Here is a 13616-nt window from a genome sequence, read left to right as displayed (position 1 = left end):
CTTCTGTAATCTCAGTTTGTGAATGCAGATGAAGTTTTTGCATTTAGATACCAGTTATAAGCATACACACGTAGGTAAAACATGCAAAACACTTTCCATGCAAGTGCTGGGCTGAGGAAAATAGAGCCCACACTTCGAATTTCAGACTAAAATTTCTTCACTGTTACTCTTCTGCATTTATTGGTATTAATAACGTTCCCCTGATGTTGCAGAAGATTGTCAAATGTATGTTTAAGACCTTAAAAAAAGACTTCCTAATTAGACAAGGAAGAGAACGTTAACAGAAACTATTCACTTTTCCTCTAGCAACTATTCCTTATTGCCAGCACATGAATGTATGCACTTAACATGACTACAGATCAAAAAAATAAAAATGTTCAAATACCATTATCAAAGCAAAATTAGATGTACCAGGCTGAAGGTAGCATATTGTTAATAGAAATTTAAAGCAGACTATTGATCTGTAACTAAAGCATAATTCAGGATAAACTTTTTCCCTTCCAAAATAAAATAAACACTGCGATTTAGAGAGCCCATAACAATCAGTAAGAGATCCCTAGTTTTCATCTCTGACAAGCGGAGTGAAAATGCACAGTGAGCCTGGAATTTTAAACTGATCTAGCCAAACAAAAGGGTGGATTAGAGATCTGTACTCTACCCAGGACTTATAAAGCAATATTTACAGAGAACTATGCGCTCTTATTGACTGAGAGTTTCTTCCACACATAGATTTATTTTTTTTTAAATATCACTTTCTTCCCAAATTGTGCCTGCATTTAAATATTTCAAAAGCAGATGACCCCAGTTTACCTGAGAAATACTGGGATCTGATGAGGACTGAGCAACTTTAACATGATTTTCCATATGTGATTTTGCTTCAACTACTGCACTATTTGACGTTCGTCTTGCTGGAATCACTGGAAGGATGACATTTTTACAATATTTATAAAACTTAGCTGCATTTATTTTGAATTAGTTTCATGCTCATGCAAGAAAAAGTCTATCACCTGGCAGAAGACAGGCAGGTAGGTATTCTGCTAAGAGAAAACACTGAAGCTTCTATCTGAAAGGTGTATATTCTGCGCTTCGTGTACATTTCAAAGACAAGTTGTCACCACTAAACACAACTGACCATAACTGAATAAGAAGCAGAAAAATACAGACATGTTAACAGAAATTTTTATTTAACACAGAACTAGACCCTTCGAGCATCTTTCTGAAGGTGTTAGTGAAGAACAGACAGCAAGTTAGAATTTCTTCACAAAGAAGTTATTAGCCTACTTATACATAGAATGTTAACATGCAAACATAAAAATTACCAGAGGGAAACATCTCGTCCCGAAACTGTTTCAGCCTCCTTCGTTCTCTTGCTGACAAGGGCCGTTCCTTCAAAAGAAGTTAATTTGGTATTAATTAGCAATCATCACAATAGCTTTTGTTATCTAATCACCTATAAAGCAAAAAATCCTTCTCAACTGACATGGAAGAGAGAGCTATTAGAGAGTAGACCTTCTGATCTTCTAACAAATGCTTAATTATTTATCACAAAACAGTCTTGGTCAATGAGACTAATAGGCACTCTAGAAAAGGAGATTCTGACCTCCCTGGTTCAGCAAGGCAGCTTCTTATCCCACGCTGACCGGGTGCTTGACAGGACTTCCATTAGGTAGGAAGCTACTATACATTTCTTTACTCACTGTGCCTACACTCAGAGAACAAACTGCTCAGAAGGAACGAGAGACAAAAATAAGCTGACACAGTATTCAGCACTAACCTTTGAAATGGCAACTTGACTGGTTTTGGTGCTATTTACAGATTCAGAGACCTCAGCAGGATGCTGCTCTGCACACCTCTGTGTTGTCTTTGCGTTCACATCCAAAGGAAAAGGTAAAGGCCGAGGAGCAGCTGCTCTGAACTGGAAAGAGAAGGGAGCAAGAATTTATACCTTTTTTATTAAAAGTTAAAGTACTCTGCAATCTAGAAGACACTCTTGCATGGTAAGGCTGGATACCAGAGGTTTTGGATCCTACTGTAACCTCCTCACATCTCCCCTCCCTCTCCACACCTCTGCTTGCTTCCACTTCCCTTCTCCCCATCTCTACATCTTGTCCCCCTCCTCCCAGACTATTTTTGAGCCAATGCTTTTGCAACAACTGTTCCCACCCTCAAATAGCAAAATCCAAGAGAAAAATAGGATATCATACTGAAAACCCATCACCCTCTTCTCTATCCTTGCATAGCCGGTGCCTTTCCCCAAAGAAATCTCTCTGCTCAGTGTGGAAGCATTGATAGGAGCCCTATCTTATGTGCGTGTGTAAGGGCCAAGATTTTCTTCCTCAAGTTTGCACTCATAAGCTCAGGGCAGCCATTACATGTGTCTGTTCTAAAATACTAGTAATCTACTACTCGCTACAAGTGGCCTTATCCACAACAGTCAGGAAAAGTACTGCTATATATTCTGTAGTCACCTCTGAAACAGTGAGAAGTCCTGATGGAAATTGCTGGGAAAGACTGTAGCACAGCAAAGGCAAAACCCACAGTTCACTGTGTTTCCTTGCACCCATCTGGCACACCCACCTCACACTTGCGAGGGTTATTGAGATTTTCAAAGATTTACAGTGACTGCTTCTAAAGGACATCTTGAGTGTTCTGCATTTTGTTACCAATGAAGTTATACAGATACACATGAAACAAGAACAGCATAAAAAGCCCCACCCTTTTTAAAAAAATAGGTCCCATTTTTAAAGAGTAAAAAAGCAGGAGTCTTAAAGGAAAGAGAACTATTTTTTGAGTATCTGCACCTTCTCTGAACAGACTTCAGCTAGCTCTCTTTTCTTCTGCCGTCGCTGCCGTGAGAGAGAGGGTTCACTGATAGAACTATGAGGCTGCAAGTGGGAGGTAATTTTTTCCTGAGCAACTCCTGAAGCTCCATGACAGATGTCATCCTAATAAGTAAAAGTATTTTTTAAAAACGTAGACATGCTATTTCCAGATTTACACATACACACTTTTTAAAAAGAAATCAACACAGGCCACTTTACTATTTGGACTGCATCCACCTTAACATATCACAGTTACAGCCACAATAAACTCTTATTTGATAGGCAGTTAGAAAAAATACCCGCTGTACCAGCATTTTTAAGCTACTAAACCTTCAAAGAAGGACACTTACTTGAATTACAACAGGAACAAATGGTGCTAGCAGCTTTTCAGTAGAATCCAAGCTCTACAATAGATAACGATTTCTCATTAGAAAAGTGTGTACGAAAATCTCATTGTAGACCAAAATGCAATGAAAAGACAATCACCACCTATTACCTCCCCATCCAAATCAGGACCAACTCAAGATTAGCCAGGCCTATTTAGAACACAGAACAAAGAAGTTACAAAACTATTAGTACCATCTCTCTTCTCAGCTGGAAAAGAAAATTATTGTTCCCTGTAAAAACAGAGTTTCCATCATCTAGATGCAAGCATAAAACTACTTCACCATGTTGCCTTTGCAAATCTGAAGCCAAGGCTCCTAACTACTTAAGCATCTCAATAATTGCATCAGTAGCATCCTACTTTGACAGAAGACGACCTGCAGCAGCTCTCTATATTTTTAAGAGCTGGCCATTAGTTAAATCTATTTCAAAGTCTATTTCAAGTAAGCATAAATGCATTACCAGGTCAGTTTGCTTCTGGTCTTTTGATGCAGGCTGCAGGAGTTTCAAAGTTTCACCATCTTCTTCTATAGCATCAACAGAAGACTGCTGTTGTCTTGTTGAAGATGTCGAGGAAGATGTTGAAGATGTCGAGGAAGACTCGACATTTTCAGCTTTAAAAGCTTGCTTTGCTCTTTGCTGTAGTCCATCTTCCTTAACTGGTCGGCTAGTGGATGTTATTTTAGAATTCCCTGGAACATTTAAATACTTTGCTTTATTATTCTCTGGAATATGCTCGCTGCCACACTTCTCACTTCCACACTTCATTCTTTCAGATGGTAAGATATCAATATTCACTTCACTAACTGTAGCTAAGGAGTCTGCCAGGTTGTTCAAATCATTATTGCTTGGTTTTCTTTCCAATTCAACAGCTGGTTTCTCCGAGGGACAAAATTTGGTGGCTTTGTATTTGATAATGCAGTCGTCTTCACTCTAGAATTAAAAGGAAAACAAAAAAATGAATTTCATATGTGCACAATACCCAAAAGGTAAGAATACTCTAAGCACCAGAGGAAAATCATTAACATACCAGAGTACATAAACTGCAATGAAATTATTATCAATTACAAACTAAGAGCCCAAAAAAAGCCGCAACCCTCATTTTTAAACAGATACAGGCTGCATTTGCAAATGACATATTTCAGGCATTGGTTCATACACATGCAGTACACCTACTTTTCACCAGGACCATGAAAGAAAAATTGTGCTCCCTTGGCTCTTCCATAAGGGAGGAGCCAACAAGTACCAACAGTTTTTAAGATGTACTACACCATATACATTCAGTATTTCAGCAATGAAAGCTTAAACCCACAATAGCAGACTCATTACAGAAAATAAAAAGCATGCACAAGATTAACCATTACAAAAGATTTGTTCTAACCAATGGAAAGAATTCCAACAATAAACAATTTTTGGTTGTAACTATAATTAGTTTTTTCCAGTCAAAACCATATATTTAAAAATGATTACCGCTTGTCATCAAATATTTGAAAAAATATTTGAACTCAAATACTCCATGAGAAATTCATAGTTACCCACAAATGAAAAACCGGTTGTTGTTTAGCTAGCATCTTATAGTTAAGTCATTGCAATTAGGTTTGTTTTTTGTTTTTTTAGACCCACAACTGTTTATTTACTTCCACTCTTGCCTAAACACAATTCCTTCCTTAATATGAATTTTACACATTGCTAGGAAACAGATCTATGTTCTCACGAATGCTCAAGGCACTTCTTATAAAACTGAGTTTTTTCTCTAGAAAAAGCAAGTGGGTTTTGCTTTTTCTTAAAAAAAAAAAAAAAAAAAGATATATATCTCACAACTTTGTATTTCCTGGCTTGCTCAAAGGAGTGGTTTTGGTGTGTAACATTCCTGCTATGAGATTCATTCTTTACTAATACCACAGAACAAGGATCTTTAGGTTTAGAATTCACTGTTTTCTTCTGACTTCTGGCTGCCTTCCTGCAAAGAAAATAAAAGTTGCTCATTCAATCACCATCAACAAGACCTTAAGATATTTCTTTAGATTATACTAATTAAAAAAATCCACTCCACTAAACAGCTTACATACAGAGAGTATAAGATACTGGGCTTTCTCAACAGACTGTGCACAACATACTCATTTTCATCTCTATAAAAGGAGCTTAAAAACACCATTCAGACTCTGCCAGCAATGTACACTTGTTCTGCATAGCACCAAGATCAGTCCTATCTGGAAGCAGTAAAATAATTGACTAAACCTGACAAAGAAAAAATATATCAGTGAATATCAAAAGCACCATGGCGTTACAACTCTCAGCTGATAAATGGCCTCAAAGAACCATATGGAAAGATGTGTATTTCGTATCACTTCCTTGAAAACACTGGTGCTACTTTTTTTTTTTTTTAAACTCTCTGAATAAGCTGTGCAGTCTTAACCATTACACAGTTTTATTCTGCATTTGCAGAAAAACCTAGCTTCCATTCTAATTTCCTCCTATTTCTCAAAGAATCTAAAGAAACTTATATGTTCATATGCTTTGTAACTGCACGTAACAGAACTAATTTTATCCTGAAACAAAAAATAGGAAAAGTTGTAAAACAAAGACGACAGTAACATGAATAATTCACACAGAATCACTCAAATGAAAATATCTTACGCCTTCGTGGCTTCCAAAAACAAAGAAATTTGGTGCTTGATATATGGCTGGCGTAGTATGCTTTTTACACTAGGTCTTTCCTCAGGTTTTTTACTGAGCATAGTTCGTATTATTTCTACCAACTGTGGGCTGTAATCCTTTGGCATGGGTGGTAACTGTAAAAAGAAAGGGAAGTCTGATATTATTTAACATATTTGTCAATAGGGGCTACTGCTAGGTTATTTATGTATGACAGTTACATTCAGCTACATACTTTGCATAAAAAAGTCCCATTGTTCATATGCTGAAAGTTACCCAAGTGCTTAGCATCAAACAGAATATAAAAATTTTAAGTGTTTTGTCTAAGAACTGTTCATAATTTTTTATTAATGTCAGCAGTTAAAGTTCTGTGAATAGGCTTAAAAATTTATATAAAATAAGTCCATGTTAACTTCATTATATGCCAAAGCAAGACAGATACTTAAATAAGCTAGTCTTACCTAACAGGAAAGTGGCATCACATGGACAGTGATTTAATTCTTTGCATAATGTTTAAACCAGAAGCAAATTAAGAAAGTCAGTCATCTCAGAACTTTGAAAATTAATCAATATACTAGTTACACAAAAGGGTAACAAGAAGCTCTAGCAATATCTACAAACAAATAACTCCCTGGGTCTGATATTACATTATACACCGCGCCATGAAATACCAGTCTTACAACATATATGATGATGCATGTAACATGCAAAATATTTTTAACTCCATGTAATATTTCTGATTGGAAAAGATAATCTCAAGTTCTAGACAGAAAATCCAAGCACAGATAAAAAAAAATTTTAGAAGTTTTTACCTTTCCTTCAATAATTCGATAAACCAAAGAGTTCATGTCTTTAGCATTAAAGGCATGTTTCAGTGTAGCCATTTCATAAACGCAGCAGCCTAATGCCCAAACATCAGACTGAAAAAAGGGAAAAAAAAAAGTTTTGGGAACTTTTTATTAATTGTAGAAGTTTTTATCTCCAGACTTAGTCACCTGCTTTGAAAGAGGCCTTTAATGACAATAAACTAATTAAGACCAAACTCCATTGCAAACTTCTGGCTTCAGTCTCACTCTTTTATTTTAAATTTTGATCAACTGAATTATTTTCTTCCAAATATCACCAGATTTTTCTGAAAAGAAGTGTAGAAAGTTGGTGTTTGTGGGTTTTTTTGTTTGTTTTCTTTTTAAGTACAATATTGGTTCTAACTGTCAAATGAAAATATTTTGACTTTTCATTGGAAGAACAGCTTCCCCTCAGCTCTTGCTCATTGTAGACACTCGTATTTATGGTGCGTGTAGTTTGCAGCAAACAGGTATACAAGAGCACGTTTGCTTTATTTTGTTATTTTAAATTCACAGCAACACTGCTTATTTCTCTACTTAAAATTTCTTTTTTTTTAATGCTGCTGTTATGTCTAATACAGACTTTTGAGTATAAAGCTTCCTGTCTGTTATATAATAAATTTAGAAAACGCAGCTATCTAACATAGACTGATATTTTTGTTTACATTGGCATGCTGTGATAGGTACAGGCAGTGCGCTGAACACCTTGGCTGTGATAACTTATCACATGCTATGAATTCCCACCTACTGCAGCAAATACAGTTCCAGAAACAAAGGTCCCTGCAAATCTCTCCCCTAGTTTTTTTGTTTGGTCTTTGGGAACATTAAGAAGAGTGGGAAGCAGTAAGAAATTAAAAACAATAGGTAAGATTGTAAATTTCTTAGACAAACAAAAATAAGTTGCCTAACAAAGTAGAAACAACATTTGCATTAACATACTCTACCTTGTAGTTGTAGGGTTTGTTAGAAAAGAGTTCAGGGCTCATGTAGTATGGTGTGCCTATGAGAGTGCTGGCCATGTCGTATTGGTTTTCCAACACTCTGGCTATTCCCAGGTCACCCACCTTGATTATATTTGTTCGTGTCAGAAAAACATTTTGAGTTTTAAGATCTCTGTGCAGAATGTGCTTTTCATGTAAATACTAGGGGAAAAAACATATAAGTAGAGTTAAGTAACTCCTAATTAGTTCTTCTACACCGAAAAGTAAAATCACACTACACAAGTCAAAGAAGGAAAATAAAAACGCAGAAAAGACACGTACATCACTATCAAAGTCAGGAGTGCCCCTGCTAAAGACAGCATTAGTGAATTAACATTAAGAATGACTGATATAGGCACGGACTCAAACTTTGGCACTGCTTTAGCGAAATCTCCCTGTGTGACTCTAACAAGCCAGCAGAAAAGAGGAAATAAAAATGTAAAGTTAAGACTCAGACTTTACGTCACTTTCTGCTGCCTCCATTTCTTGACAATCATTTCTTAGTCTTAAGTATAAAATTTCAGTGGAAAATACAATGTGATCTTTGTGTAAACAGGAAAGAAAATTAGTCTTATAATAAACAAGAACAGGCAGTACAGTAGACTTGTGCATGTCTGATCACAACAGGCAACTTTAAGATAGAATTTTGTGTCCTATTTCTTATTGTTAACGTTTATAGCCAGTCTTTATTACTACAATTGTCTATGAAGTTTGATAACCTCCAATTACTAAATTTCAACAGTGAGATCAGATTTAATAGAAATGATGAATTAGTAGTTTAAATTTACCATTAAAAACACCAGCAAAACCACAGAACACAATATGCTTCTGAAATAATCTGCTTTTTTTTTTTTAAACTACATTTTGTAAATTTAATCTAAACTTTCAAACCAGAGAAGCATTTCAGACTAGAATTGCAAACACCCTGGAGGTTACCACTGTCTGCTGTGATACAGAGGTGTAGGCATAAAATATGATAGCAATTTCTTACCTAAAATAGTTAATTCGACTGCAATGACCTGTGAACATTTTTAATGTACTAATAACCATTGTATTTAGATGCTAACCCAGCCAAACTGGAATTCAAAGTCTGCAGCCTAACTGTGGAATTTATAAATGCAGAAAGAGCCAAATTAAATTTATATCTGAAGATGACAAAGTTATACTTTATTTTACCTGCAGTGCCATGGCAATCTGGACAAACCACTCCACCACCTGGTTCTCAGGCAAAAGTTTGCCCTTCTGCTCTTTAAGTTTGTGATACAGATCTCCTCCCTCGCAGAAGCCCATAACAATATATAACAGGCCATCTTCCCCCTGCCAGGACTCTCTGTAGGTGACTATGTTCGGATGTTTCAACTGGGATAACAACTGTGCCTCTTGTTCTGCTGCTTTCCTCTCTCGGTTGGAAGCATTTTTAAGATTTAACTTTTTGATGACATACTGTAAAAGAAATTGTAAAGTATATCATGAGAGGTGAAAGTAACTATGCAGAAGCCCTAGGAAATTCCCCAAATCTAATGGAAATACAGTATTTGAAGTCTCCACACATTATTCTATATGGAGACTGCAATTTGTCTAGCAGTTATACATCATTTCTACCATTATGCCGTAAAAATGGAACAGGTGTGGCTATTCTATTCATCTACCTGAATAAAACTCTGCACAGGAATTTTGTGGTGTTTTGCTTTCTTTTGACTAATGTTCACATTTATCTTTCTTCCCCTACTCTCATTTTAAATGCGTATTTATCATTCATCTCTTAAGCCTGAAATACCTGTTTGTGCAACACAGTTACTCTCAAAATGGGCCATTTCAATAGTAACTTTAAAAAATATAACAACATTAAGGAAAGTATGCAGTCATATGCAAAAAATGACAATGGACATGTTAGATAAAAGTCATCTGGCTAGACTTATTTTGCTCTTCCCTGTTAGAAAACCAAACCCAACTCCTTTCATTTTATTTTAAGGAAAAGTGGACTTTTCCTTTCACTTCTTCAGAAATGAAACATATGTTCTTTGTAAAAAAAAGAGAAACTCAAAAAATAACATCTCACAACTTTGGGAAACACAGATCATACATTTGAAGACCAAAAAAGTTGTTAAAAATCTCAGTTTCAAGGCTTAGATTACAAATTCCCCATTGTCATATTCACAAGAAATACCTAATAGAGCTGAATTTCTGAACACACAAAATAATGCTGCTGAGCTTTTCAGGTCTGTTCATTCTTTTCTTTAAAAAATTGTACCTGGCAGAAGACCTCCCCAAGGCAGAACTGGCTTGGGATTAACTGCTTTGCACAAAAAGTCTACAAAACAGTGAACCATGGGAGAATAGGGAAAAAAAGCTTCTATCGGGAAAAGAAATGTAGCAAGTAGAGGTGCAGTTGGAAGGCTGGCTCATTTAGGGGCACATTTAAAAAATACTTTCTCAAAAACCTGAAAGCAGATGTAATTTACTTTTTTTAAAACTTGCCTTAAAACTATCTGTTGCATGTATGAGTTTTTGCATATGTAGGCTTAAATTTATTCAAGAAGAAATGAACTATTACAGGGAAGTAGAGACTCTTGGTCATACTGAAAGGGCCAAAAGGTCTTACGCTCGTTCCTAAATTTCTTTTATTCTGTATTAAGGCGGGTTTAGAATTTTTTAAAACTACATATGAAAGCTGTTATTTACTTCCCTAAGATGTACTACGTCAAATGTATTTCTAAGGAATTTCAGGTTTCAGCAAAAATACAACTGAAGCTGAAGATGAGACAATAAAATCCATAGCACACGTTCATCATACACAGCACCAATATTTAGGTCTGACCTGGCCCCCTTCCTGATGTAAATTTTGTGGTAATCCCTTTTAAGGCATCAGCTTTCCATGGAACAATCATGCCATGGTATACACCTGACCCCACTCTTACCCAAGAGCTTTTTAAATCGAAACATCTAAAAAAATCTTTACTTACTCAATTTCAGTGTCCTTGGCAATTGCTTAGGGTGTCTACTTCCCAGGCTGGCCCTATTAATTTAGTCCAGCACATTTAATTAGTGTTGAGGAAGGCTGCCCCCTATATACCAAGGGAACCAATTATGCAGAAATCAACAGTACCTCATGATTTTGTTTTTCAGAAGTCTGCTGGATATTAGACAAGCTCCTCAATTCGTATAACCTGTGACGATGCACAGCTCCCAAGAGGAGTATAACAAAACTAATTGCGTACAGCATCATCGAAGTTTAAAATAAAACAGAAATGCTATAACTACTGTGTTCTATGTGACAAGCCAACTACAACTGTATCTTTGGGCATGGAAACCAAAAGCTTTTAGCTTGGTATCAGCACCTGTCTTTAGATGATATGCTACCACAACGCAAAAAGCCTGCATATAGCCTAACTTTAAACCTGGCATTTGGTTTAATGAGCATATTATCCTGGCAAGATTCCTATGAAGTCTATTGCAATGCTCTTCCGCCTTATTTGATACCAAATTGTGTACAAATTGGAATTTTTTTTTTGTTTTAAACATTTGGAACCACTTGACCTTCTCCAGAAAAAAACAGCATTCAGTTAACAGCAAATATGCTTAAATAAAATATAATTTCTTTCACAGAACATGTAGCACTACACCAAAGCCACAACAACAAATCCCAATCATCCTGCTACAGAAGAAAGTTTATAAAAGTTGGCAAAAGATAAGACACAGTAAAACGCATCAAATATTTAAGATAAAATAACAATGATAAGGAAGCAAGGCTCTTGCCAATGTTAACGATCAGCAGCATGACAAAGAGGTGAAATCTAAGGACATGTATACGGTTGAAAGTCACCTCAGTGCACTGTTTACTTTTAGGACAACAAGGTTAGCAACTTTTTGCGGACATTGGACTATGCACCGTGGTGACTGGCCTGGAGGGAAAAAGTGCTGCCATCGCTGCTACCCAACCCACAGGTCGTAGGGATTCGTCTTTGGATTCCAGCCTCTTCCCTGCCTTTATCCGGAAAGGACGCACCCTCTGATCACTGCTGGGCACAAACGCTTCTCCCATCATCTCTAGTCAAATCTTGGGCGTAAGGCTCACACCCAAGGTTTCTGTGGTACTGCTCTGTGGATGTTCTCCATCCCCATTTCTTTATCCTCTTGCATTTTCTATCAAACACATCTGCTTTGGCCAGGCAAGACAGGTTATTTCAAATTTCCAACAAAAAGGCAAAGAAAAAAATGCTTGCACTTCAACTCCAACGTGACCAAATCTCTGCCAGGTTCTGCCACAGTCAATACAGCAAACACAAAGCCCATCTTTCTCCAGCAGAGTTGATGCCAACGAAAGCCAACACCAGAAGCTGTTTTTTCCATCCTTGCTATCATTTTTAGCAGCACCACACGTGCACATCTTAAAGAGAATACACAAGCAGTAACAAGCCAAGAGCAACCTTTTCTGCTTCATGCTAGAAAGAGCGGGCTGTATTTTCCTGTCACCCAAAGGACTACCAAAGCTGGGTTTTTCTCCCCAAAACAAGGCATTATATATTCTAAAATATTCTAAAACAATATGCAGTTTTATTTAAATAAAAAGTGAGGATTTTGGGGGTTTGTTGTTTTGGGTTTGGGTTTTTTTAGATTAAAAGGGGAGGGAAAAAAGAGTCTTCTCCACACCTTTAATAAAAGTCTTCATAGACAAGGGAGGAAAACAGGAATACCTCGACGGGCAAGCCCAGCTCATGTGGCTGCAGTCGCACCTCAACACCAGGTCACGGTCACAGCTGCACCCCGACACCAGGCCACAGCCCTGGTCGCGCCCGGGGCTGTCGTCAGGGCCACACGCCAAGGCCGGGCCACAGGTCGCACCCCCCAACCAGGCCACGGCCCCAGCGGCACCCCCAGACCAGGCCACGGCCATTCCCCTCACAGCAGGCCACGGCCGCAGCCATGCTCCCCTGCGACCAGCCCCTCGCTACCTGCTTGCTGTCCTGCTGGTGCCGCACCAGGCTCACCTCCCCGTAGCTGCCCTTCCCCACGGCTCGGAGGAAGCAGTAGGCAGCCAGAGGCATCCTCCCGCCGCCCGGGCCCGGTCAGTGCCTGGCGGCCGGAGCCCCCGGCCGCCGCTGCCATAGAGATGCCCACGGTTCCCCACTGCCACAGAGAGTACGCCGTGGCGGCGTGCAGAGCGGACGGTCGCACGCCTCTATGGTGCGAGCGCCCCGCGTCGCTGCGGCGGCCATTTTGGAAGCGGGTGAGGCGGCCATGTTAAGAGTGGGCAGGGAGGCTGAGGGAGGTGTGAGGCAGGCTTTCCCTCTTGTTACGGCCCGAGAAACAAAGCCGACCCCTCAAAAACAGTGTCTCACGAGGGTCCTTGGCGTGCTGCTCCATGAGACCCGTGTGCTGAGCCCCGGGGAAGGCTGGGGACAGGGATACGGTGACAGCCCTGTGGGCACCCCACAGCACCACAACGGGCCCCACCACGCTGCCGTGTGCCCCGGATCGTGAGGTGGCCAGGGAGGCCTGGCAGAGCACAGCTGCTCTACAGAGCCATCCTGTCACCTTTGGATGGGGCAGAGAATTGGTTTAAAAAGCTCCACACTGGTTTAAAAGGAGCTCCTGGACCTATCCTCCTGCGTCCCTCACACGGCTGCGCACCTCAGAAAGCTGACTGCAGGAAAAACAGAATACCCCAAATTCTGTAAACTTGAATATTTTATTATCACTGAGCATTTAACTCCCAGTGCTCAAAGTTTGTGTTTCATGCAACGAAGGAGATGAAACCAGTTAAAAAGATGAAGAGAGGATTAATGCTGTCAAGATAACAAAGAAAATGGGCCTTGCAGCAGCAGGCTGAATGGGTATTGATTGTGCAAGATGCAAGACCCTGGGAGGTTGGATCTGGGTTTCAGCCATGAAGATGAATAGGAAAGCATGTAATAGGAAGTTTCTGGACT

General features: G+C 38.8%; 1 protein-coding gene across 1 annotated transcript in view; it reads right to left on the bottom strand.

Moving 5' to 3' along the window:
• Positions 1 to 12746, bottom strand: part of NEK4 (NIMA related kinase 4) — a 17894-nt gene extending 5148 nt beyond the window's left edge. Inside the window, exons 1-13 of the mRNA XM_009274682.2 lie at positions 12639 to 12746; positions 8863 to 9129; positions 7651 to 7848; positions 6674 to 6781; positions 5844 to 5998; positions 5025 to 5166; positions 3808 to 4139; positions 3669 to 3762; positions 3173 to 3226; positions 2802 to 2945; positions 1775 to 1915; positions 1320 to 1386; positions 811 to 917 (exon numbers count right to left, since the gene is read on the bottom strand). Of these exons, the coding sequence (XP_009272957.1) occupies positions 811 to 917; positions 1320 to 1386; positions 1775 to 1915; positions 2802 to 2945; positions 3173 to 3226; positions 3669 to 3762; positions 3808 to 4139; positions 5025 to 5166; positions 5844 to 5998; positions 6674 to 6781; positions 7651 to 7848; positions 8863 to 9129; positions 12639 to 12731 (1902 nt within the window). The 5' untranslated portion in view covers positions 12732 to 12746. The remainder of the gene's footprint in view (positions 1 to 810; positions 918 to 1319; positions 1387 to 1774; positions 1916 to 2801; positions 2946 to 3172; positions 3227 to 3668; positions 3763 to 3807; positions 4140 to 5024; positions 5167 to 5843; positions 5999 to 6673; positions 6782 to 7650; positions 7849 to 8862; positions 9130 to 12638) is intronic.
• Positions 12747 to 13616: the final 870 nt, after the last annotated feature.

This window comes from Aptenodytes forsteri, unplaced genomic scaffold (assembly GCF_000699145.1).
Source record: "Aptenodytes forsteri isolate BGI_AS27 unplaced genomic scaffold, ASM69914v1 Scaffold528, whole genome shotgun sequence".
Classification (NCBI taxonomy): Eukaryota; Metazoa; Chordata; class Aves; order Sphenisciformes; family Spheniscidae; genus Aptenodytes; species Aptenodytes forsteri.
Note: the sequence above shows the minus strand (reverse complement) of the source record. Positions and strands in the feature narration are given on the sequence as shown.